At 54.3% G+C, this 26,175-nt stretch overlaps 1 protein-coding gene across 5 annotated transcripts in view; it reads right to left on the bottom strand.

Moving 5' to 3' along the window:
- Window positions 1-26,175, bottom strand: part of PEBP4 (phosphatidylethanolamine binding protein 4) — a 79,775-nt gene that overhangs the window by 22,176 nt on the left and 31,424 nt on the right. For all 5 annotated transcript variants that reach the window (XM_074928610.1, XM_074928609.1, XM_074928612.1 and 2 more), the window contains one exon: window positions 16,598-16,696. In XM_074928610.1, the coding sequence (XP_074784711.1) occupies window positions 16,598-16,696 (99 nt within the window). The remainder of the gene's footprint in view (window positions 1-16,597; window positions 16,697-26,175) is intronic.

The raw sequence follows: 26,175 nt of genomic DNA, 5'->3' as shown, positions 1-26,175 counted from the left end.
CGCGGCCATGGGGGGTGGGGGGTCCCACCCAAAACCGTTCATGGTTTCAAGCTTTGGTGGTTGCTCCCAGCAGCAGAGCGAGCAACAGCCCGTGTCTGCTGCTTGTCGCAGGGGAAAGGCAGCGTGGGACCTCGCCTGCCCCTTAAACACCCCCCGGGAGGGAGCGAGCGGCTGCTCCGACCCCGGGAAATGTTGGATTCGTTGGATTTGGCTCGTCAGCACCCGGGTGGGCAAATGGGGGCTGCCAGATGGAAGCCAGTAATAGGATTCCTGTGACTCCTGGTTCTCCATCCCCACCCCAAGGCCAGGCTTGAGGAGCCACCAGCGGAGCCGGGACCAGCTCCTGAAATCCACCTCATGCCCAGCGAGTGGGCACGGGGCGGGGGGGGACATGGGGGATGCGCAGAGGGACACGGCGGGGATGCAGGGATGCGCGGGGGGACAATCTGCTCTGGGGAAGGAGGGCTCGGGGCTGGCAGCCCACGGGCAGCGTGGGGAGCACCCTGCAGGTGTGGGGCTGCAGGGGGGGACAAGCGATGCACAGCGGGGCCCGGTGCTGCCCCCCTAGGTCTGCTGGATTTCCCGGAGGTAAAGCTGGGGACTGCCAGGGATGGCAGGGCACATGGAAAATGAAAAACGTCTCTTTGAACAGCTAAAGAGCCACTTTGGGGGGCAATAAGGTGCCTGAGCTGGGTCCCCCAACTGCTCCTCCACCCCTCATCCCCCCGTGCTGGTGCCACGGAGGAGGAGGAGGGTCGCGACGGCCAGCGTGTCCCTTCCAGCAACGTGAGCGCCGCAGTCAAGCAGAGGGGCTTTGTGCTGGGTAAAGCCACCGTGCTAAGCTAAACTCCGTTTTAAATAGCAATACTTCCTTTTCCTATAGTATTTTCCCTCCATTCATTTCCAAGCATGTTAGAAAAGTGGGTGGGTGTCAGTAACCACATTTTATAGGTGCAGAAGCGCTAGTTCAGCGTGTTCAGTCACTAAACTGGTGTCAGTGCTGGGATTAAAGCACCTTCCCGCCCTGGCAGAAGCCTGGTCCCATCGCCATGCCCATGTCCTGGTGGGAATGTCCCCAGCCGTGGCGGGGTGCTGCCATGAGAGACTGGGGGTCCTCTGCCCCGTCCTCGGCCAGCTCCTTGGGTTGGGTGCTCCCGTATTCAGGGAAGCATGTCCGGCAGCGTGGCGCTTCCGAGGAGGGGCCTGACACTGGGGGGGTTCAGCTGCGTGTCCCCGCCTGCTTGGGAGGGCACCTGCGGGATGCGGGATGGGATATTGGGCTGGGATGTACCACAGGGAAGAGGGGTTGGGATGTGGGGCTGGGATGCAGGGTTGGGAGGGAGCGCTGGGATGCAGGGCTGGGATGTGGGGCTGGGATGTAGCACAGGGAGGAGGGGTTGGGATGTATCACAGGGTTGCAGTGTTGGGATGTAGCACTGGGATACAGGGTCGGGATGGAGCATTGGGATGCAAAGTTGGGATGGAGCACAGAGATGCAGGGTTGGGGTACAGGGTTGGGATGGAGCACAGAGATGCAGGGTTGGGGTACAGGGTTGGTATGGAGCACAGAGATGCAGGGTTGGGGTACAGGGTTGGGATGGAGCACAGAGATGCAGGGTTGGGGTACAGGGTTGGGATGGAGCACAGAGATGCAGGGTTGGGGTACAGGGTTGGGATGGAGCACAGAGATGCAGGGTTGGGGTACAGGGTTGGGATGGAGCACTGGGATACAGGGTTGGGATGCAGAGCTGGGGTGCAGGGCTGGGATCCAGGGCTGGGGTGTGGGGTTGGGATGTAGCACTGGATCCAGGGCTGGGGCGTGGGCTGGGATGCAGGCCAGGACGGTCACACTTTGGGGGGCAGCTGGGCAGCTCAGCAGGCCCCCAGCCAGAGCAGAGGATGCTCCACAGGCCGGTCAGGATCCAGCAGCACCTCGCCTGCAGTGCCGGGGCAGCAAAGAGCCGCAGGACCAGGCTGGCTCAGCATCCCTGGGAGGGCACCCGGCGGCAGGGAAACCCGGGCTCCACTCCAGGCCACGCAAAACTGCAAAACGCCAGCAAACCAGGGAGCGGGGGACGAGAAAGCCAGGAATTTTCATTAAAGGGGGAGGGAAAAAAAAAAAAAAAAAAAAAAAAGTATTTCCAGTATTTCCCTCTGTGGCTTTGGCCTGGTGCAGCCCTTCTGCTCACTGCTCTGTTTATACATGATAGACAACTAATTAACATCCAAGCCTCTTGAAAGGTCTTTTCAGAGGTAATGTACTGACAGAGGATGTCAGTAAGGAGCAGTGATTTGTCTAAGCAGTGATCACATTGTTTCAGACTGAATGAGGTGAATATTAAACTGCTTTAAATGCACTCTTCATAAAGCACTAATTACATACTCCCGGGGGAGTACGGGCAAGGAATACTAAACAGCAGAAAAGTCAACAGAGTGCTTTTTATAGTATGTTGCTGGGTTCTGTGTTTTTCTGTCTTTCTTTCTCTTGTGCGCTCTCTCTCTCTCGCGCTCACTCTCTCTCTCTCTCTTTTACAGTAAAATCACAGCGCGCTGAAGAATACACATTTATAGCACAATGGTTCACATCTAATTATATGGCAATCATTAGTTTTAACCTAGGTGTATTATATTTTCTTTGATATATTGTGCCCCCCGGCATCTCTTCGCATAGAAGACTTCCAATGGCATTTTTCTCCCCTCCCTTGAAAAAATGTGCTCTTTTCCATCATTAGCATTTGCTTATAATTTTTTTTTCTTTTTTTTCCTCCCCTAAACAAAAAATTTTAAATTGGCAGGAATAAAAGGGGCAAGGAGGGGAGGAGGAGAAATCCGTTTAATCAAAATAAGAATCTGTTCCCTCCCTCCTGGAATCGTGCACTTTATTATTACCAAGGTAACTCCACTGGGTTTTTAAAGAGAAAAGGAAATACAGAATGGGCCATTAATGAATTCCTGCAGATCCTGCTGCACTCCTGATCTGGCTCGGCCTGACATCCTGATGGGGTGAACAGCTACTCCATGCATTATTTATGTTTTTAATAGGACAACATGGCTCAGATGCATAGGGCCTGGCTCAAACACACAAAGTATGGCACAAACGTGCAAGGTCTGGCTCAAACACACAGGGTCTGGCTCAAATACACAAGGTCTGGCTCAGACACATAGGGTCTGGCTCAAATGCACGGGAGAGCTTCCATAAACACGGGTATGGCTCCATGCATGGGGTGGGATTCACAGGCATAGGGTAGGATTCCAATGCGTAGGGTTTGGTTCAAACACAGAGGGTCTGGCTCAAACGCGTAGGGTACGGCTCAAACACACAAAGCACGGCTCAAATGCATAGGGTAGGTTTTAAACGCGCAGGGTAGACCTCGTATGCATAGGGTAGGGTTTGAATGCATAGATTTTGCTGCAAACCCTGCATAGGGTCTGGCTCAGACACACAAAGTGTGGCTCAGATGCATAGGGTACGCTTCAAGCGCACACGCACGTATAGGAGAGGGTCTGAATGCACCAGGTTTTGGGTCCAACACGTAGGGCACGGCTCAAATGCACAGTGTCTGGCTCAGACGCATAGGGCACGGCTCAAATGGGCAGAAGTATGTGGCTCATAGACATAGGGTCTGGCTCAAATGGTTAGGTGTCCAGCGCACAAGGTACGGCTCAAACGCAGAGGTTCGCGTCCATACGCATAGGGGATGGCTCAGAGGCACAGGGTGGGATTTGTAACCAAGGATTTGTAACCAAGGGTAGGGTTTGTAAAAAAAAATGATGGCTCAAAGGCATTGGGGAGGATTCATATGCATAGGGTATAGCTCAAAGACATTGGGGATGGCTCAAAGACATTGGGGATGGCTCGAAGACATTGGGGATGGCTCAAAGATATTGGGGATGGCTCAAAGACATTGGGGATGGCTCAGAGACTTAGGGTATGGCTCAAAGCCATTGGGGATGGCTCAAAGACTTAGGGGATGGCTGAAAGGCATCGGGTAGGATTCAACTGCACAGCTTTTGGCTCAGACAAGTAGAGTATGGATCAAACACTAGTGGCACAGACTCAGACAAGCAGGGTATGGTTCAAGCGCAGGGCACAGGGCTCAGGGCACAGGGAGCATTCCTCCAGCTGTGCCCAGAGGTGCAGCTCCTCCCGCCGATTGTCGCTGGTGGTCCCCTGCAGCGTCGATCCCGCTCGCTGCCTCAGAGGACACCCTGCCACCCCTGCCCGGGTGCTAAACCCAACACATGGCCTAGGGCACTCCGGCCGTGCCCACGGCGTCCTGTCCTCAGGACCAGTCATCACTTTGCATGGCACAAGGTGCCCACAAGATCTGGCCAGGAGCCTCGTGCAGAGCAGGAGAGCCCAGAGCTGCCTGGGACCGTGCGCTGCCTTCCTTCGAGGTGCAAACTTCATTGGAAAGGAAGAGTCATGCAGCCTTTAGATTTTTTTTTTTCCTTTAAAGAACATGAAAGAATCTGATAATTACTTCTATCTACCACCCAACTGTACTAATTACCAACCTATTTCTTCACAGTATGACAGACACAGGCTCTCCAAAACACATAGAGATAAATTAGCACTAATTGGTTTTCCTCTGGCTGTTTGAATTAGTATTTAAAGCTCCAATTACAAAGCAGAATAATTACTATTAATGTCCTGTCGCAGTACAAAAGGCAGATATCTCGCGAACGAGTCCAGGTGTATTATTACACTGATTACGGAATATTTAACCTGGCTCGTTAAGACAAAGACAAGGGGAAACTTTAAAAAAAAATACAAGAAAGGGAAAGAAAACTGAAGATGGCAGGAGGTCCCTGCAGGGGATGGAGGGGGGGGTCTTTGAAACCTGGGATGAGAGAGGTACGAGGAGAAGGAGCGAGGGAGAAAGAGCAAAAAAAGGGAAAGACGGGGGATGAGAAAAGAGCAATTCTGTCAGAAACCAAAGGAGATATTGGGCAGATGAGGGGAAATACAAACGTTGCCTTCGTCGCCAGAGCCCAGCAGCACAAAAGGCAGCGAGCTCATGGTGCTGCCATCTCCCCCTGCCCTCCTCCTCCTCCTCCTCCTCCTCCTCCTCCTCCTCTTCGTCCTCCTCTGTGGGCACTGGAGGCTCCGCATCCATGGGGAAGAGCCCGGCTGCCCCCTCCCCAGCTCCCTGCCCAGGGACGCTCTGTTCCTGGGGATGAGGGGCCCTTGCAGCCCCCTGGGCAGAGGTGGGCAGGGGCAGGCAGAAGCGTTAACAGCATCCCCAGCACCGACTCGGTGATCCCCGTGGTGATCCCGAGCGGGCACAGCCAGACAGGCACATCCTGAAACAGGATTGAGCATCCCCCTCGCAAACAGCCACAGCCGGCTCCCCAGACCTCGACTACCTGGGGTGTGTGTGCACACGTGTGTGCTCCAGCTGCCAACACACGGCCCCATCCTGTATCTTTCCAGGAAAAAAGGCGAGGGTCTGGCTGGTTTGTTGGGGTTTTGGCCGTGCCGGGCCCCCGCTGGGCCTGTGCCACACTCCGCCTTCACACCCGGGTGTCCCTGGGCTGTGGCTGGTGCATGAGGAGGACACAGGCTGCCTTCCTCCTCATCCCCTGCCAGCCACTGGCTTCAGCCACCCCTGGAAAATCTGAACTGAGGGACTCTGGGTGGGGTTTTTAGCGGCTCCGGCTCATCTGCTGCCTGCGCCGGGGGCACCTTGCAGGCAGGGCTTCAGCTCCTGCATCCCCACCAGCACTTGGTGCCATGGGGTTACATCCCATGCTGGCAGGACAGACAGCCCGGGGAGGGAGGGAGAGACATTTTCGGGTGTGGACACGATGACTTTCCCACCCGGGAGGCTCACGGGCTTGCAAACGGGGGGCTTACACACCCCCCTGCCAGCAACCGCTCCAGGCACTCTGCCTGCCCTCCTGGAGTGTTGGGCAACGCTTCGCCCGGCGCTTCATCACTCGGGCATGGGCAGGGCGAGGTGTGGGCAGACAGACCGGCAGTGCCCCCTGCTGCTCTTGGTCCCCTGCCACCAGTTGGGGACCACGGTGGGCTCCCCACTGTCCCCAGGGCGGGGGGGCTGCCTCCGCGGTGCAGCAGATGATGGGCGACAGGCATCTTCCTTGGCACAACCGTCATCGGGGCAGGCTCTGCCCCACAGCATCCCCATCCTCGAGAGGGCACCCCGGGGAGCGGGGGACAGCATCGGGAGGGCAGCATCCTCCCATGGCCGGGGGGGCCCGTGGGTGTGTGGCGAAGGGGGGAGGACGGGGAGGGATTTCTTTTTAAGAGATAAGGTGGGTGGCGTGCGGGGATGCCAGCTGGCGATGGGCTATATTTCTACTGACAAGGCTTTACCCTGTAGGTGTGAGGAATTCCAATTAAATATTCAGCCTATTTGTCTGTGTGTGGGAGAGGGTTTGCTGTGCAGGAGGAAAGCCTCACATTCAGCTCGGTAGCTAACCATTAAGAGAGAAATTAGCTCAGTTCATCAAGGGAAGCCAGCGGAGGGTTTTCCTCGCTCTCCTACCTTGTTCCGGCCCTCGTTCAGAAACAGCGGGGAGTCAGACCATTGCATTTTGCAGGGGAGAGGCGAGCCGGCCGGCAGAAGCAGATCCCAGCCTGGGAAAAACCTTTTTTTCCCAATGCCAAGGGGATGCGATCCCAGCTCAGCCCAGCCCATCGCTTCCCCAGAGGCTGCCGAGCGAGATCGATGCATCGGGAGCGGGGTCGGAGGGGCGCGGGCGCTGCAGATTTAATTGCTCTCGCATTTACCGGCCACTTCCTTTCCGAGTCATTTACAATGCATTAATTAATTGGTGAGAACCAAAAGCCCTCGCTTGGAGATGATCTTTTTAAGCCTGCCAGCAGCACCCCGCGAGAGTTGATGCTTTATCGATGAAGGGCCCTTTTGCTGGGGCAGCGCTGGGCGGTGGCAGACGGGATCGATGGGGCTTCAACGATTGCCCCTGCCCACGTGTGGGGATTTGGGGTCAGGCTTGAGGCAGCGGAGAGGGTGGGTTGCAAATCCCCTGGGATTACACCCGTGACACCAGCTAGAGGTGAGAACAGGGTGAAAAAAATGGCATTTTGGTACCAGGGATGCTCCTTCGCACAGCACCGGAGCGCAGGTAGGATGGAGAAAGATGGGGCCGGATCCTGCACGGATCCGGGGGGGATTTGGAAGAGAACAGCGTTTCCGAAAAAATAAAAGCTGCCATCGAGCTGATTTCACTGCTTTCTGGAACTTGACGCGTTTTTGCCCTTTTGAAATAGCTTTCAGTCTCAGAATACCCAAATTTTAAATAGAACCTAAAGCGACAAGAATAAAAAAAAAAAAAAAAAAAGACGACTTTTTCACGAAACCACAAACGATATCCTGTTTCCCTCCTTCACAGCGCCTCTGTTTTGGGGAAGAGAAGTTGTTCCTGACGGGAATGAAGCCATATTTTCCCTCTCCTGAGTGAAAGCCAACCACCGGCCTCCCCCAGGCCATGGCCAGCACCGGGGGCTCAGGTCCCAGGACCTGCTTACTGCAGCTTAAGGCCTCTGAAAGTCGGGCCCAAGCATTTTTCAGAGGAAAATGAAGCTGTGGGTGATGAGTGATGGGGTGATGCTGAGTGGGGGGACATGGGCATCCTCATCTACAGGGGTCCCCATGCTGCACCATCCCCTCCCTGATTAAACCAGACCAGTGTGTGGCCTCACCGGGGCGAGAAACTGGCTTTAATCGGCTTAAAATCCTCACTGTACATTTCAGAGAGAAAAATTAATCCTTTGGTCAAACTCCAGCCGTGTCTCCTCCGGGTGAGCAAACCCAGCCGCAGGGACTGGCTCGGGGACAACCCTCCCACCCTGGGGACACGTTTACTGGTGACTTTGCTGATGCATCCGACACGGCTCCAAAAGTAATTAGGGAACGAAAGCCACAGCCCCGTCCCGTGGGATGCTCCCTGCCACGCCGAGCTTCCCGATCCGCGCCCCGTGCACGGGGATGAGCTCCCCGACCCCCTCCCCGTACAGAGCACGCGTGGAGCCTTACGGGGGATTTTTAACCACCAGCAAATCTCCTTTGGCTTTGCTGTCAGCTTTACGGGGCAAAAAACACCTTTTTGGGGCCGAGCACCCCCACGAAGGACAGAACCCACCCCCCAAGGCCCAGCCCTGCCGCCTCCCCGCCCCGACCGCGCTGCTCCTCCAGCAGCATCCTCAGCTTTGGCGTTGCTACATATACATTTTATTTTATTTTTCCCTTTCTCTTTCTTTTCAAATCAGAAGCCAGAAACTCCATAGCAACCCGCGGCTCCCAGGGTCTGACTCCAGCGCTTTGATCGCGCTGTCACTTCGTTTAAGGCTACACCCCGGTAGGTGTGAGGAACTCCAATTAAGCATTCAGCTGGCTTGCCTGTGTGGGGGGACAGGCTCTGCTGTGGAGGAGGGAAGCCTCGGCGCTATCGCGGTGACTAATCGCTCAGACACCGGTTGTCTGTGGCACCAGGGGAGGGCAGGGAGAGGGTTTTCCTTCACCGTGCAGCTGCCTCTGCAATTCCCTTTTCGGGAGATATTGCGGCTCCCCGCCGGGCTCGGGGGCTCCCAGGCGGAAGCTGGAAAGATCCCAAGCATCTTCCCGGCGTGGCTGGGACTCCGCCGAGATGCTGCTGAGGATCTCGCTGCTGAGGCCCTGGGTCCTTGCTGCTCCTCCCCTGCGCAGCTCCCGGGGTCACGTTTTTCAGAGGGAAACCAGATTTGGAAGTTTTTAAGGTGCGTGTCTGTGCCTCGCCCATCCCTTTGCCACGGAGGAGCGGTTGGTGCCTCCGCCGTGCCCGTGCTTGTATGCCCTTTGGATGAGCATCCATAAATTTAGGTGAGCATCATTAAATTTGGGTGCCAAGCCCCTAATGGAGTATCTGGCCCTTGGCTGAGCTCCCACGGGGAGCGCAGCAGAGGATCCCACCCTCAGCCACGAGCCCTGGCCCTGGCAGAGATCTGCCCGGTCGCCAACAAGAGCATCATTTGCCGCCTCATTTCCCGCATTCCCTATGGAAAGAGCCCGGCTCCACGCACCCGTCCGGCTGGCGGGGATGCCACAGCACACCGCAGGGCACAGCATCCCCCAGAACACCCCAAAACCACCTCCCAGGCCTCAGCAAGGATATTTTCCCGGTGGTTGCGACCCCAGCTCCCTGGGGGATCGTGCCTGAGGGTGATGGAGAAGTAGGGGATGCGGGCGCCTTGGTCCCAGCCCGGGGACGATGCCCCACGCCAGTGAGGACACCAAGGTGGGGGGGGGTGCTCAGCCTTTTTAAGCACCTGCATGAGCAAGGGCAAGAGGCGAGGAGCAGGCCAGCCGGCGCGGCTTCGCCCCCGCTCCCCGGGGAGGCGAGAAGGGGGCCGGCGGCCGCCCCCCGCCACCGCCGTGGGCAGCGGCAGGATGTGCTGTCCCTCCCCTGCACTTCCCAGCGAGCGCTTTACATAACTTCTGCTGCTTAGTCACAGCTTCGACTCTTTTTTTTTTTTTCCTTTTTTTTTTTTTTTAATTTTTTTTTTTTTTGGAGCGATTTTCTCAGCCGCATCAGAGCGCGAGTCATTTCGGCAAGGGAAGTCCCTTCCTTTCTTCCGTTCCCTTGGTAACTGCACAAATTTGCCTTTCAAATGATTCATGACCGGGGTGCTGTAGGAGTTCCCTCCTCCAACACAAATCGCTCCCACACAGCCACACATGCCCGATTAATCATTGATTAGCGTCTCTTCCGCAAGGTAGACCCGGCGAGCACACAGTCCCGCCGCTCTCCTCCGGCCATCGCCATGGGGGTCCCCGGGTGCTCACCGGAGGGACGCGAACAAGAGTTTGCAAGAAATCCCATCCCTGGACACATTTCATAGAAATATCCCCGGTGTGGTGGGGACACAACGCCAACGGGAGCTCAGGGCTCTCCGTGGGGCCAGCGATGAAATCAGAGCTCAGCTCTGGCTGATGGTGATGGGTAAGCCTGCCCTCAACTCCTAATTGCCTCGGAACAACTTTATTTTTGATTTAATTTTTATTTCCCCCTCCACCAACCGCCTTAGACTAAACAAGAGGCGAGTGGAACTGAAGGGAAACGGGGCGTGCCGTAGGGTCAGCCACCGCCGCGGCCAGGCCAGAGGGACAGAGCTCAGCAGCAAGAGAAAAATGAGCCAGAAAAGTCCTTTTTGGACCTGTGGTGAGGGAGATGCAACGAGGCAGAGCATCAGCCCAGGCTGAGTAGGGCCACGATGGGCCTCCACATACCTGTACCTGCACCACGGCTCCCACGGGAGTGGGTTGGGGTGGAGCCGGGAGCCAGCGCCTGGTTGCTGGGAGCATTTCAACTGGAAAATAAAATTAAACTGCAAAATATCTCCATACCGTCTTGGTACGTTTTATCTGATTTATTCTCTCCTCGTTAAGAGGAGCTAATTAACAAACCATCGTTTAAATAAACAGCAGCGAGAGTGTTTGTAACCTCCGCTTTATTGAATTGTGACAAATTATTAGCCTTTGCATGTTAAATGAAATAGAAGCATCAAGGAAAAAAAAAAAACAACTTAATTCCCATCTGCATAACGACGATACCTGCTGCGGAGACGAAGGGACCAATTCACAGGGCAGCTCCCGGCGAGTGCAACAAACTGCGTGTCTGGCGCAGGAAAACGTCCCGAATAACTCCAAAACCAGCCGGGTTTCTGGATGCTGGATGCTTTAGCACCATGGCTTCAGCTTAAATTCATCCCTGCACAATGGCAGGGCCTAAGCAAAGCCAAGAGCATCCCCGGGACGGGCCTGGGCTGCGCAGGGTTGAGCGGAAAAAACTACGAGCAGCTCGCTGCCGGCAGCCCCGGCGTGCAAGAGCCTCTTTGTAGCCGTCGTAAGCACCTCGCTCATCGTGGATCCTTGGCAATATAATGATCATAATCACGGAACTCACGTCTGTCATCCCGAGTGCAGCCCCGAGCGCTTCGCTCGGCGTCGCCTGTGCAGAAGAGGAAGGTGCTGCGTGGCCGGGGGCTGAGCCGGGCGCGGGGGCTGCGGCCCTGCCGCGGTGCCGGGGGGGCAAAGCCGTGGCCGTGTGCCCTGAGCTGGTGCTGCCCTCCCCGGCCCGGTGCCCTCCCCACCCTGGATGGGTGCTGGTGAGGGGCGAGGGAAGGGAACTAGATGTGTTGGGTGACCCGGTGCTTTTTTCCTTTCCTCCGAGCCCCAAAATGCCCCGAAGATGTGCTCCAGGATGGAGCCCCGGCCCCACAGCCCCACCCGGGCTATGGGGTGGCCGCTCCCCAAGACACAGCAGAGCCGTTACACACACACCCCCCACCGTGTGCTTTTCTGCTGCATCCCAGGGGGAATTGCTCAGTGGCAGCTTTTCAGGGGGTTTGGGAGTGTAATTACCTGGGAGCATTAATTACAAGGCAGGCGCGAATAAGCCCAAGCGGCAGCTCCACAAGAGCCTAGCAGCAGCTCCCGCGGGGCGGGCAAGCTGGGCTTTGCGGGGACGCAGCAGTGGGTTTAACCCTCTTGCACACAGCGGGGGGGCTGGATTTCAGACTGAAATTCCCCCCCCTGGGCAGAGCACGGGAAGGGACAGAGCACGCCAGGACTGACAGACCACGGCGACAAAGGGCAGCGCAAGGACAGGCTTCCATCCTTCCCTTCCCCTTTCCCCCTGCCCAGGGAAGGCAGCACTTTGCCCCAGTGCTGCCCCAGAAACCCCTCAGCTGAGCAGCTCTGTTTGCCCCCAGCTGGGTCCAGTTGCCCTTTGGTGGTGGTTTTCCCACACCAGTAAGTTTTTGCTCTCGTATTGTTCGGTCATTGCAGGCCCCAGGGTGGCATTGTACCCTACGCTCACTCACTGATCCTAACGCTGTTGACTAAAGACTACGTTTAAAGGTAATATAAACAGTTTGCTCTTCAAAACACATTTGATCTATAATTTCTATACATCGTTTCTGAACTTTTATTTTAAAACAATTAGCCAAAAAGCCCTTTTCATGTGATATTTGCAGAGAGCTTGACAGTAACAGCAATTAAACCCCATCTGTTTGCAGAGCGTGAATAATAGTGGTTGACACTCAACTTGGGATCCTGCTCACGGGAAACCTGTTCAACACAAACCTCATTAGGGAAACACGTGCCCCAGGGGCTGGCGACGGGTCCTGGCAAACGCCGCAGTGCCAAGGCTCCCGCCACTGCCACGGTGCCGGCGGTTCGGGGGGACTTGACCTTGCCACATGCCTATGGAGGACCAAAGATGCTTGAAGCGCAAAGAAAACTACACCCCAGCAGCAACCTCTTATTCTTATTTTGTTTTTCCTTAGTTTTTTTTTTTTTTCTTTTATTATTAAAGGCTTCATTAACAAGCAGCGACAGAAACTCACACCGGGGAACTGACTATTCCAAGGAGCCAAGTCATCAATTAAAACAACATTCCTCTCTGTTCTTTCCCTTTCAAACCCTCATATTAATCACCAAAAAGTAGAGTTGAAAAGGCCCTGGAGAGGAAGAACAATACCACGGCACCAACAACTACATCTGCCCCGTCCCCCCCGCGAGGCAGCGGGTCCCACCAGCGCAGGACCACGGATGCCGGATGGCCACAGAATCAGCATCTCCCAAAACAGGGATCCCTCCCGCCCGCAGGATACCCAAAAGCTGATTTTTTTTTTAATCCCCACCAGCATCGATTAACCTACTAAAACACATTCCCTGCCCCGACAAGATTTTTCTCCTCTCTGGCCGGAGCTGAACGCGCCCGGATCCCAGGTGCTCTGCAAAAGCGTCCCCGGCCCGTCTGTCCTCCTCGCTCAGCGGGTGAGGAGCAGCTGTCAATTAACAGCCACTCTCTATTATTTTTAATAAATCCCAGTATTTTGGATAAGCCTGACCCCCACACCATGTGCTGTATAAACACGCTACAGGGGAAAAGTTCACTTTAGAGCACGGGTGTTGGTGTTGCCTTGGGATGGGGACGTTTGCTGGGGCAGGGTGCGGGACCACGTGCGTGGGAGAGCACCCGGCCCCCTGCAGCTCCCTTCCCAGCCTCTAATCGTGCAAAAATCCCGTAACTTTTAAGGTTAATAAAGCCCTTGTTTGCTTAAGATAGCACCTGTTTCTATGGTGACACTTGCAACCCGGAGCCTGTTTATCAGCCGGCAAGGAGAAACGCTTTGACAAATGCAACCGCAGGAGCAGGGACGGCGGGTGAGGACCAACGGTGGTGCCGGGACCTCTGGGACCAGGCAGGGATCTTGGGGTCCCCCAGCACCCAAACCCACCGGTCCCGCACCCCATGGGCTCCCCATCCCACTCTGCAAAACCACGGGAGCAACCACAGCCTGGGGGGGCTGCGCCCAGAGCACCCACCCTGGGGAGAAAAGCCAGAACGTTGGGTGGTGGGGTGGGGGTGGCTCTCGCTCAAACTCTGTGTTGACAATATTTCCCCCAGCTGACCCCGGACTTGCCTCTGTGCCTCAGTTTCCCCAACCCCCCTGCCCGGGGAAGGGGTCGGCGGAGCGAGCGGGGCGGCAGCAGCACCCGGTGGGTCCCGCTTCGCTCCAGCCTGGCGCAGGATTTCTCCCGGCTGGCAGAACTGGTTTCCATAACGACTTTCTGTTACAAACATATTTTGATAAAAATAAAGTTAAAGCAGCGAGGCTTTAGTGGAGTACAAATTTGCTGCTCTCTCCCTCCCCCTTCCTCCTCCCCAAGGAGGGGGAATAAAGATGGAAAGCTTTCCATTTGAAGGGCAGTATTTTCTCCCTTCTTTTTCTTTCCCCCGCTGAATACAAAATGGAAAGGCTTGTTTACTGGGTTTCTCTGCAAACTGGTTCCGACTCTGCCTAGTTACCTGATGCTCTACAGTATACACAGGATAATGTGATAAATTCATTTCCAATTCACTGCATTATCCTTTGAATATTTTAATGACTCATTGAATGGAGTAAAAAAAAAAAAAAAAAAAAAAAAAAGCTATTTCAAATGAACAATTATGCTGCATTAGAGTAAAGGCTGATTATATTTAAACACTGCTTGCATGGATAACGGGACATATCGACCTCCGCCTATAAGAGCTAATTTGGCTCTTATCTCTAAATAATTTTACACTGCAAATTACCATGAAAACCTAAAGGGCTTTAAAAACATTCATCAAAAGATATTATTCCACTTTGTAGCAACATTTTTATTTAAATTATTTTGAATGGGAGTGAAAGCATCTCTCGTGTTTGACAATCGGAGGGGAGCGGCGGAGCAGCGGCTGATAAGGAACGGCGAGCGGCGCCGCCGGGATGGGATGCTCCATCCCAAACCCCACCAGATCCCGAGCTGAATCCCAAACTTGGTGGCGTGCCAAGGTACTGCAGCACCTACCACGGCTCTTCGTGCTGCCACGGCCTCGTCCCTCCAAACTGAGGGATGGCAAAGCCCCGGGTGACACCGGGGTGATGCCACAGTGATGCTGGGGCACGGAGGATTTCATAGCCCACCCCCCCCAGCCATCGCGCTGGCCACCCCGTCCCTCCCGGAGAAAGGCACTTGAAAGCCCCTTTCTGCACCAAAGCAACAGAAGGTGTCATGTAAAGCCTACACGGTTATTTTAGAGCCAGTGTGCAAATAAGCCTGTCAGCTGAAGCTCCTCGGAGCCAAGACTTCCATATACCCCCCAACGATCTGCATTTCAACGAGACACCATGTGTCTGAGCCCGGGGAGCCGCCGGCTTCGCAGAAGAGATTTTTGGGAAAGCTCCGGCTGACGGGGGGATGCTGGGACCCCCCCCTGGCCTGCACCCACAGCAACCAGCCTCGGGTGTGATTTTGTCCCGATGCCCTGCGAGGATGATGTTGGGTTTGGTGGTGTCTTAGAGTGCCGCGGAGATTTATACGCGCGAGTGTGTGTGTGTATACATGAGAGTTATATAGGCACACACACATTATGTGTATATATATGGGATATATATATCACATCATTATATATTTATATAGATCATACCAATATACATATTTTATACACAATTTATCATAGAATCAGAGGATCTCTCAAGTTGGAAGGGACCCATAAGGATCATCAGGCCCAACTCCCTGCATGTATCAGTATGTATATATATATAAATATATTTATCTCGTGATGAGAAAGCTTAAAGAAGAGTTAGGGTTGGGGTCAGCCCCATCCCGGGTGGAAACATGGCACCTGGAGATGGGAGAGCGTTCTCCTTCCCTAAAAAAATCTCCTTTTTCCCCTCCCCTGCATGGCCTGGCAAGGAGCTTTCTGACCTTTTATACAGCAGATTGAATCGCCTGCCTGCCGGGGGAAAAAAAAAAAAACAACACCTTCCATTTGTGCTGGAGAACTGGTTTTAATCCCGCATTTCCCTTCTTTGCTTAAATGACCTTATACTCAAAAAAAAAAAAAAAAAGAAAAAAGAAAAACACAATAATTAGCAATAGCGAACGCCTCAGAAGGATCTGTGTACAGAAGGGAAAACAAGAGCTTGGGCTTCTTTGCGTTTAGTAAATATTAAAATTAATGAGAGACTTTCAGGACCCTGTTGTTAGAAATGCAGAAGGGTTTCTGTGAAGGATTAAAAAAAAAAAAAAAAAAAGCCCTGTACACAAATCTCTGCAATTATTCTGAATGCTTTATATTTTTCAGCCAATTATGAAATTCATGGAAAGTATTAATATCCAATTTTAATTTGCTCAATATTCCCATTAACAATAAAAAGTCTAATTAAGGTATCTGTACAAAAAGCCCTTAGCAGTAATTTCAGAGAATAATAGAGGAGAATGACGAGATATTTCTTGTTAAATGCATGCTGCAAATTAATTGATATCTTAATTAGACTTTAGTACTAAGATTATTAGTTAGATTGATTCAAGGGCTGAAACACCTAATCTTTTAAAATATAAAAGCAAGCAGGAGAGGAACAAACTGATTTCCCAAAACCTTTTTGGAAGCAAACCAGCGATACGCCGGGACAGTTCAGGAGTGATGCCTCGCTGCGGGGGTAGGGGCTTGTCTGTCTGTCCCGTCCGTCTGTCCTGTGGCCACCGAGCTGGGAAGCACCAGGAATTCAACCCAAATCCATTTTCCCCATGTTTGCTTCCCTGGGTTGGAAACACTTACTCACAAAAAAAAAAAAAAAAAAAAAAAAAAAGAAAAAGAAAGGGAAAATTTGGCACTGGCAAGATTTTCACCAAAACCGCTTTTTTAACCAAAAAGAAAAAAAAAAAAAAAAGCAGCACAAGAGATGTTTGAAACGACCGGTTGTCTCTGCAGAGAAAACTGGTGGTGGGGAGTTTTCAAAGCGGGTTTTTTTCAGCATTTCCTTAGAAGAAGAAGAAGAAGAAAAAAAAAACCAACCCAGCAATATTTTTGGACCAGCCTCGCTCTATATAGCCTGAGGAAGCACTCCCCTACCTACACGCCGAGCACCATTTCCATTTCTCTCGCAAACGCTCATCCTTCGGGATTTCACCGCGCCGCCGGAGAGGCGCATCCCGTGGGAATCCAACCCTCCGGGGCAGGAATGACGCACCCCGGTTCTCAGGGAAACCCCGGGGCTGCTGGGACCCCAGTATATGGACCCCGTGGAGTGGGAACTCACTGGGATGTCGGTGACCAACCAGTGCCTCCAGAAACGGTTCCTGGGGTTGGCTCTGCTGGGAGCGTCGGGGTCCACCAGCACCAGCACGTACTTCTTGCTCTGTAACAGAGGAGAGTGTGATCAGCACGGCGTGAGGGACTCCAGCGCAAGCAAGGTGTTTTATCAGCCCCCAAAACACATTTTTTTTCCACCTTTTCCCATGCAGGCGCCGTCTGACGGCTGCGTTCACACCAAACGCACCGCCAAGGCGAGGGGCGACCGTGCGCCGGGGGAACGCGAAGGCCACAAACCCGCTCGGGACGATTTACACCTCGGGATCTAAATCTCTTCAAAGAGAGGATGAACAGGGTTTGGTTGTTTGGTTGGTTTTTTTTTTTTGCTGCCCCCAAATAAAAGGCACCAAAGAGAATTTCCTCCCCTGCCAGCCGTCCTCTAACCACATCCTGCAGCGGCGCGGGGCACAGCGATGCACCGCAGCGCAGGGGACTTTCCGCTGAGGGTTACAATCCTTGGGAGAGGGAGACAAGGATATTTTGGGGATTCAAATGCAACTCCAGCCCTGGGCTGGTGTCCGGGAACAGGCTGGACATCCCAGCCTCCACGAGGGTAGCTGCGAGGAGCTAAACTCTACCTAACAAACCCCAGACTAACTGGAAAATGCACCAGGGATGCTGCAAGAAGGCAAAGTCGCTGCCTCAGCACACACCCAGGGGTTCAGGTACTTCTCCTACCTGAGAGCGACCGGACAGAGAGAGCAGGGACTCATGGATGATGCTGGCTCAGCCCCCCAGCATCCCCCACCGCCCACCCCGGGTCCCCCCCGCGCCTGTCCAAGCACCCAAGGGTGCCACCAGCACTACGAGACAAGGAGGATATTTTGGTCCCCCGAGGATGGAGCTGGGTTTGAAGTGACCTCTGGAGGTTGTGGATAGAAAACGTGCTGATCTCAGGGGATTTGGCAGGACCTCAGGCACCAGATTATCCTGCAAGCACCCAGATTAAGGGATCTATATCCTAATAAAACCTCCAGGTGCATCTGTCAGCTCGCCAGCGGTGCCACGCACCACTCCAGCCTGCCCGAGGGCTGCGGTTTCATAAACGGCTGGGGGATTTAGCCCTGCAATTCCCACCCAAATTAGCCGGAGCTCTGCGGCTAAATCCCCCTGTCGCTTGTGAAACCAAGGCAGGGATTTTCACAGCGAGACTGTTGGGGTTGAGACAACCTTTTTTGCTCTATTTCCCAACCCTCTTTCCATTCAGGGCAAACGGAGCAAGCGAGCCTCAGGGTGTTGCCGTACCCTGAGATCCCCCACATCCCTTTGCGGAGCCCCCCTTGCAGACCCCACCTTCAAGACAACAACCGGTTTAACCAGAAAACGTGGATTTCAACCCGTTTTAGTGAACAGCTTGCAACAGTTGCAGAGAAAATCCCAAACTCATTGGAACACCCTGCCTGGGAGCACGGCCCAGCAAGGCGCTGCTGCTCTGGTGCATTAATCCCAGCCTGGCTCAAGGCGTTTGCATCACGGGGAGGGGGGTTTATGCCAAGCATGCAGATGTGTGCATGGGAAAGGGGCTGTGATGATGCCACGGGCGTGAGGCCGAAGCTCAGGACCTCGGAGCAGAGCTGCCACCCCCCTCCCCGCGGCGCTCGCAGCTGCAGCCGGCTGCATCGCCGCGAGCATCCCAGAAAAAAAAAAATCAGCAATATTCCTTGCCGGCACTGAAATCAGCGTTTAATGGGAAGGAGGAGGGGGGAGAGAAGAAGCCCGACAACCCAAAAACCCTACGCTGGAAGTGTGAAGGAATTTGAGCTCTAACTTTGGGGAGGGTGCAGAGCTGAGCACGGCGTTTCTGAATCTCTCAGCTCTGCTCGGGAGCCCAGCTGGTGGGAACAGAACGTGTAGTCATGGGACTGTCATCGTGTGCTGTCCAGGTTAACATGTAGCATTTCTATTACTATTAACAGACTTTCTGCTCCTCACTCCATCTGTTCTTCGAAATAATTGCAGTTGTACAGACCATGCCTTCGCTACAGGCAGGCTCTGGGGAGAGGATAGTGCTTTTATGCATAAAAAAAAAAAAAAGGAAAAAAAAAGTGTTAAAAAATAACAGCAAACACGAGAATAGAGTGCAAGAGAAGTTAACAGCAGGCTCGCAATTGGGTACAGATTGTGGCCTAGAAAGGTGGTGGCGCACACGGCCGGGGGCCGGCGAGGCCAGACCCCCGCGGGGACGGGAGCCGGGGTCAGCGGCCCCGAGCCGGGCTGGGACCGAGGGATTTTTCACCCTCATTACCTGCAGGCCACCCTAAGAGGCACAATCCCTCACCTTCCACCTAAAGATAGCAAAGCCCTCCGCGACCCGAGTTAATCTCCCAGGGTTTAGGTACCGGGATGCGCCGGGTGCTGCTCCCGGGGCTGCCCCAGCTCCTTCAAAATCACCCCAAAATCCGGGCAAACCCTCTGGCTGGTGTCCCCGCGTGGCGTAGGTGGGTTTTTTGGGGGGTTGGTGTTTTTTCGTTGGCTCAGCTTGCAAGCAACAGAGCAGCCCCCAGTGCTGGTGATTTTAGGGTTGGTTTGTTGGTTGTTTTTTTTTTTTTTTTTTAATGCTGAAATCCCTCCTCGACACAGGCTAACAGCATTAGCGGCTGTCAGGCTCCAGACAGGAGCCAGCCCGGAGTGACACGGGAGCAGCTCAGCTTTACAAGCATGAACCAGCCCCGGGGATTTTTTTTGGAGAGGAGGAAAGTGGGTTTAGAGCAGAAAATTCCTCAGTCCTCCAGTGCAGAAGAACGGATGGCGTCTTACTTTGCAGAGGGAAGGGAGGAAAGGGGAAAAAGCAAGCAAAAGCCATTTTGGCTGAGCACGCCTGAAAATTTAGGGTAACAAAGCACCCCGCACACCTTGTCACCCTTTTTCAGGTGGTGCGGGGGACTCGGTGGGGACCCAGCGGGTCCCATCAGCAACAGGGACACACGCAAGGGTCACTCTTCCCCACTCCCCAGCCATTCCTTTCGCCGGGGCGATTTGTAATTCACATTTAACCACTGTAACGAGCTGCTGCTGTCCCCGAGGGGTCGGACCTGCAGCCAGAGCCACTGTTTGACCCCCGTCCAGCTTTGCACCCCTCGTCCCCGGGTGCCAGCGTCCTGCCCTCCTTCGACACCCGGAACGGAGCCAAAGCAGCAGAGCTGGTGGCAGATGACAGCAGCGCTGCGTGTCGTGTTTTCCCTGCTAATTGTTTCTAGAGGGAAGCAGCAGCGATATATCCAGTTATTACTGCAGAAAGCATCAGCTACTCCAATTAGCCACAGGTTTAGGAAACTTGCTCCGAGCAGGCAGGGACTTTTCAAGAGGCAGGCAGGCAGGCAGGAGAGGGATTTGTGCGCTGAGGATACACACACACAGCTCAATAGATCCCGCGGAGCCGGGGCTGCACAGGAATTAAAGACTTATCCAAATGAAAGCAAATAGGGTGTTAAGCGACACACATGTAGAGCGAGCAGTTTCCTTGGAAACCAGCGCACATGGAAGCGGCACACATGCAGCGCCCCGGCATTTTCGGCAGCGCCGGGGCAGCCGTGGGGCTCTGCCCTGACGGGGATGCTGGAGCTTGGCTGGGGATGGAGTCGGAGCAAAGCCTCGTCCCGTCGGGGTGCCTGATGCAGGGCACGGAGAAAAATGTCACGAAATGCACTTTCTCCTGATGGTGAAGGGAAGCCGGATGGTGCCCAGCTTTTCTGGCCCCACTCACCTTAGAAATTCAATCCCTAAGGAACAGTGATGGGCAAAGCCTCAGCCAGCCCCCCCAGCCCAGCCCCTGCTTCCCGGAATAAGTAGGTTTCATTGATTTTTAAAAGTCCACCTGGATCTTCCCCAGCTCATCCATCCCTCCGAGCTGCTCCTCATCCGTGCCCACAGGCCAAGGGCTGTTACGCTGCTCACAGCAAGAGCCGTTGGCAGCACCCAGCCCCTCGCCCCGCGAGGAAATAGGTGAGATATCCAGCTGACCTACTGCCACCCATGTCCGTTACGGCTGTTAACGAATTTACCAAGGTAGGGAGCTGCTGAAGAAAACCACGGCACTGGCAGATTAAGAGGGTATCAGAGCCAAAAGGCCCTCCTCCGCCTTCCCCAGAGCCAAAGCCCGGCCGTGAGATAGCCCGTGTTATCCCGCTGCAAAGGATTTCAGAGTGACTGATGGCACGAGACGATGGAGCCGTCGGCTGCCAGCCTTCCCCCCCGCAGCGGTGGGATGTGGCGAAGCACCCCCAGCACGCAGCGCCCGGGCGGGACCTCACGCCCCGGCACGATGGCTGGGGGGAGAGCTCTAGAAAATTTAAATATACCCAAAGCGACCTGCTAGAGCAGGGCAGGAGATCCTGGGCGGGCAGGGAGGTGGGCAGGGTGCCCAGCGTCCTGGGAAACATCATCCTGGGCGATGGGGCGACGGCTCGAGGGCTCCAGCCCGCGTCCCGCCGGTGCAGGAGGCAAAGCGGAGCTGCTCCTCCCGCGGGGTGGAAGTGCTGCGAGCACCAGCTGAGAGCTGAGAGTCAATCTGGGCTTTTTTCTTGGCTTGTCCCCAGTACTAAAAAGTTTCTATAACAGGCACATAGTTAGCAATTCTGCTGCTGATGCTTCGCCAAAGAGAGATTCTAGCTCCTTCTTCAGTGGCTAACAGCACAGGGGGTGAGGCAGGGAAAAAAAATTGTTTGCAACCGAGTCCGTTATTGTGGCTTTGGGAAAGAGCTGCAGAGCGCGGGCAGGATTTTACCTTCTTATTTTAAACCAGCACCTCACCGCTTCCACACTCGTCTCCCCTTGCAAAAATAGGTCAGCAATATTAACCCTACTCCGCAGGACTTGCCCAAGGGGACAAGCGGCACCATCTGAACGCTTGACCCAGCTCCCCCAGCCGCAGGTCTGTGCTCCCCCCGCCGGGCCCCGCGCTGCCAAAGGGAACTTCATTGACTTTCTAACACCCTGCGACTCCCCCCATCCCTTCGCTCTCCCCCGGGGCTTGCTGCAGCGAAGCCGGGCAAATATTTATGCAGCTTAATGTTCTAATAAGAATTGATTCATCCAGGTTTGTTAAAGCGACTGTGTTAAAGGTCAGTTCCCAGATTAAAGTCTTGGGATGCTTTAAGGAACCGTTTCTTTGCTACAGAAGAACAGTTTGTTTTCCGCCGTAACAGCATAAACTGACTCCTCGCAATCAAACTGCAATGGGTGTGTTACACACTTCACGGAACGAAGCAGAAAGTGGGATGAAGCTTTGAAGGGTTCCATGTAAATACGGATTTGCAAGAGGAGGCTGTGCCTCTGGATCACTTTTGGGGAGGAAGGAGAGCAACAGGCTGTGCTTCCTCACTCAGAGACCGCACTGCAGGTCACGCTCCGGCTTTCCCCAAAATTGAGATCTGTCTAAATCATCATCACCATCATCATCATCATCACCACCTGCAAGCTGACTGCCAGACACCCAACATCAGGGCAAGGGGCGGCATGTTTCAGCCCCAACCAGAAGAAAACCACCCTAAACACCAGCCAAAAGGGAATTAACACCCCAACACCCCCCCAGCCCACGCTGCCGTCCCCCCGTCTTTCCCAAGAGTTTATTTATTGCCGTTCGGGCTTCGGGGCGAGCTAACGAGCACCGAGCGCTTGTCCCCAGGCTGGGGACGCCGAGGCCGTGGCGCTGCCCGTTCCGCAGCTGAAGAGCCGCGAGGAACTCGGGGGACGCAACACATTTCCCGAGCGGTCTGCGAGGAGGAGGAGGAGGAGGAGGAGGAGGAGGAGGACGTGGCGGCGAGCAGCCGCAGTGGCAGAGCGCAGCCTTCCAGCCCAATTACTATCACGCGGGGGGACACATGGATTGGTGACATTTGACATTTTCTACAAAATATTTTGATGCAAAATGGCACCGCCGTCACAAATTATTTTCCAAATCTTGGCCTGGGTTTGGGTGGGATTTTTTTCAGTGTGGGTTTTGTTGTTTGGTTTTTGTAATTTTTTTTTTTTTTTTTTTTTTGTCTGGGGGAGGGAGAGGATCGCACAGAGTGACATTTGCAAATGAGCAAAGGGAAGGATCATCGTTTCCCCACTGTAAGCAGAGGGGTCACAGTGGCCGTGGCACTGGGTGGGCAAAGCAAACAGCACCGGGTGGGGGCTAATGAGCCAAAAAAAATTCCAGGCTTTGCTTTGGGGCATCGCCGTGCCCCTACACGGCCCGCGGGGACCCTCAAAGGACTTTTTTCCCGACTCCCTTCTACCCCGGCAAGGGAAGGAGCTGCCACAACCGCTGCCCTGGCCTGGGAGCATCGTGGGGCCGGAGACCCCCCCCCCCTCGGCAAGGCAGGGGTTACCAGTCAGACACCTCGGGAAAGCTGAAATGACTTTAAATGCCTAAACATTTTAAAACAAACCCTGGAACAATTCAGCTCCTAACTCCTTGCCTGCTTTCTCTCCCTCCTCGCTCTCTCTCTCCCATTTTTACGGTTTCCAGAGCTGTTTTACGCCTCATTACCTGCACACTGTGAGTGATGTCTGTCGGTCCTAGAGCTGTAAATACCTTAAATCATGCTTCATTAAGAATATCTATGGTGCTATTAAAGAGCTATAATAGACAACGAGTTAACAGATGATTAAATATGAACTCCATTTGTGTCAGTCACCAGCGTGCAGGAAGAGGCTTTAAGTTTTTTAAACTCGTTCTCATTATCTGGGAAGCAGGGTTGCAGGTGGCGGGGATGGAGGGGGATGGAGGGGATGGAGGGGGATGGAGGGATGCTCGCGTGGGGATGGGGCACAGGGGTGGGACACCTTGGGGGGACCAGCTCCTCTGCTTTGTGACCCTGAGCTGATGATTCCTGGCAGCCCGTTGCTCGGCTGTTCCCACCGTGCAGGCAAACGGCACCTGGCGACACGTGCAACAGATTGATCTTTAGGGTCGAGTAGCTAGAGATTAAAAAAAAAGAAAATAAAGGAGGAGGAGGGTAATGAGGAGATGTCAGGCTGCTTGGGATGGGATGGGATGGAGTGGGGTGGGATGGGATGGGATGGGATGGGGTGGGATAGGGAGATGGATGGGATGGGATGGGATGGGATGGGATGGAGTGGGATGGGCTGGGCTGGGATGGGATGGAGTGGGGTGGGATGGGATGGGCTGGGCTGGGCTGGGCTGGGCTGGAGTGGGGTGGGATGGGATGGGATGGGATGGGCTGGGCTGGGCTGGACTGGGCTGGGCTGGGCTGGGTTGGAGTGGGGTGGGATGGGATGGGGAGATGGATGGGATGGGGAGATGGATGGGTACCAGTGAGGAAGGGCTGGAGGCCGGCAGCATAGACAGTGATGCAAAAGCAGATTAAGCACTGTTGTATTTCTGATAAAATAATAGCTCAGCACAAACGAATTGCCAAAGCTCAAATTAAATAATAATTAATATTATTAAAATCCCCTGAGCACACAGAAATACTGGAAAAATTAAATAACGGGTGTTTTCTTCTTTTCTGGATTAGATTTTCCTCTATAAAAATAAAGAACAGTTTCACGGGCAGCTTCAGCAGAAGTGGATCATCCCACTGTTACAGTCTCACCTCCCTCCCGGGGCTCGGGGCCGCGGCTGATGCCAAACCCCAGCACAGGTGTCCCACCACCAAAGCGGCCCCGGAGAAAGGGGGAAGAGGCGAGAGGCTCTGGGGACAAGGACAGGCCCTGGCTGTAGCAAAGCCAGCTGACCCGATAACTACCCCTCCTTGGCAACGTGGCCGTGGCCGCAGTGGATGTCCCCACAGTCTTTGCGCTGGGGGTCCTTACACCCTGTGGCACGTGGGGATGGGTCGTGCCCCCCAAGCCCTCCCCATCCCCTCTCCCACCCCCTCCTGCACCAGGATCAGCCTTAAAAACCCTCCAGACACGGTCAGAGCTGGCACGGCCCCGGTGTGGGGGCTGCCTGGCTCTGCCCCACGCCCTGCTCTCGCTTCGCTTCAGCTGATGCTCACCCCTGTGTTATTAATTGAGTTGATGACTTTTGGTGACTTTGATAAGGAATGATTAGGACTAATCAATTACATGGAATCTCAAGAAATATCGGGTTTTTATAAAACATAGTGGTGTCATGTTTTAAGCAGTCCTAAGAGATGTTGTGTTTAGTTTTAAGTAACCATACAACCAGTTACGCTGCTGGACGAGGTACCATTGTCAGACTCTTTGGTGAGGATGATTTATCGCCCTGTAGACCAGGTGTTTTAAAAGTTGCATTGTGAAAGGGCCTCGAAGAATGTTAAAATTGTAACGTGGGCCAAAGTCCTCGAGTCAAGGGCGTTGGAGGGTCTTTCTTTTAGCTCAGTAGTTTGTGGTGGTCTCAAAAGCACCCCCCTGACTCATTTCAGGGCTCAAGTGCGGAGGGTCGGCAAGAGGTGGGAAGAAAAAAATAAGTTATGGGAATTGTCATGTTTATGCATGAGGACTTGATTAATATGTATGACCGCATCCTCTACAATCAGCATGTTGCAGGAGTTAGGGGTGCGTTGTTGGTGAGATGACTCCCCTGCGCACTCCCCGTTCATGAAGGAGTGTCTGTTATCTACATCCCATCGGCATCGGTAAGTTCTTTTATCCCGTTTTGACGACACCTGTTCGGAGGGGGAGACACAGGATGATGCTGAGCAGGTCCCACACACCCTCCACGGTCACCAAATCACACCGCTGCCTCCGTTTCCCCGGCCCCGAAAGGGAAATCACCTCCCTGATACCCTACAGGAATAACGGCAGAAAAAGTTCATATTCCCCCAAGCGCCCGGCACTCTGCAACCTCCTTATTTGTCATTCCTGAACACGCCTCGACCCCTCGCTGCCAGCCACGACCCCGTTCGCCGGCCGCGGGCATGTCCGCCGGGACCCACGGCCACCCCCGAGGCCGTGCGGGAGGACGGGGGTCCTGGGGGGGGTGGGGGGTGGTGGCGTGGGACGGCGGCGCTGGCAGCCGGTGGCTGCGGGGGGACGGTGACACGGTGCTCCCCGGGGACCGAGCTCGCGGGGATGGTAATTGAATCTGGGCACTTATATTCAGCCGGAGCCGGCGCGGTGATTAAGTTAACTGGAAATGCCATTTCCGTATTGTTCAAACTCTCAAGAGCCCCGAGCTTCTTATCATTTGCTGGCGGTCCCCTCTGCTCCTTCGCTCCGACCTCGTCTCCCCTCCAGCATCGGGGTCAGGCTGCAGCGGCCCCCAGGGTCACCGAAAGAAATTAATCCCGGAGCCCCTTGGGAGCTGGGTTGGCGCCTCGGACACAGAGATTGCAAGGGCTGGGAGGGAAAGAGAGCTCTCTTCCCCATTCGGGAAAAAATAAAAGCATCTCAGGAGCGGCGGGAGCTGCTCTGCCCATCTCCATCCCCAGGGATGAAGCGCCAGCCCACCCAGTGCATCCATTTACCTGCTGTGATTCACCCCCAGCATTTTGAATTTGCTGCTCCCAAGTCACAAAGTGCTGCCGGGGCCTTTCCCCCACCCCTGATGCACCATCACCACCTGTTGATCTACACCCAGAAACTGCTTTGGCACAAAAAGACCCAAGA

This window comes from Athene noctua, chromosome 28, assembly GCF_965140245.1.
Source record: "Athene noctua chromosome 28, bAthNoc1.hap1.1, whole genome shotgun sequence".
Taxonomy (NCBI): domain Eukaryota; kingdom Metazoa; phylum Chordata; class Aves; order Strigiformes; family Strigidae; genus Athene; species Athene noctua.
Note: the sequence above shows the minus strand (reverse complement) of the source record. Positions and strands in the feature narration are given on the sequence as shown.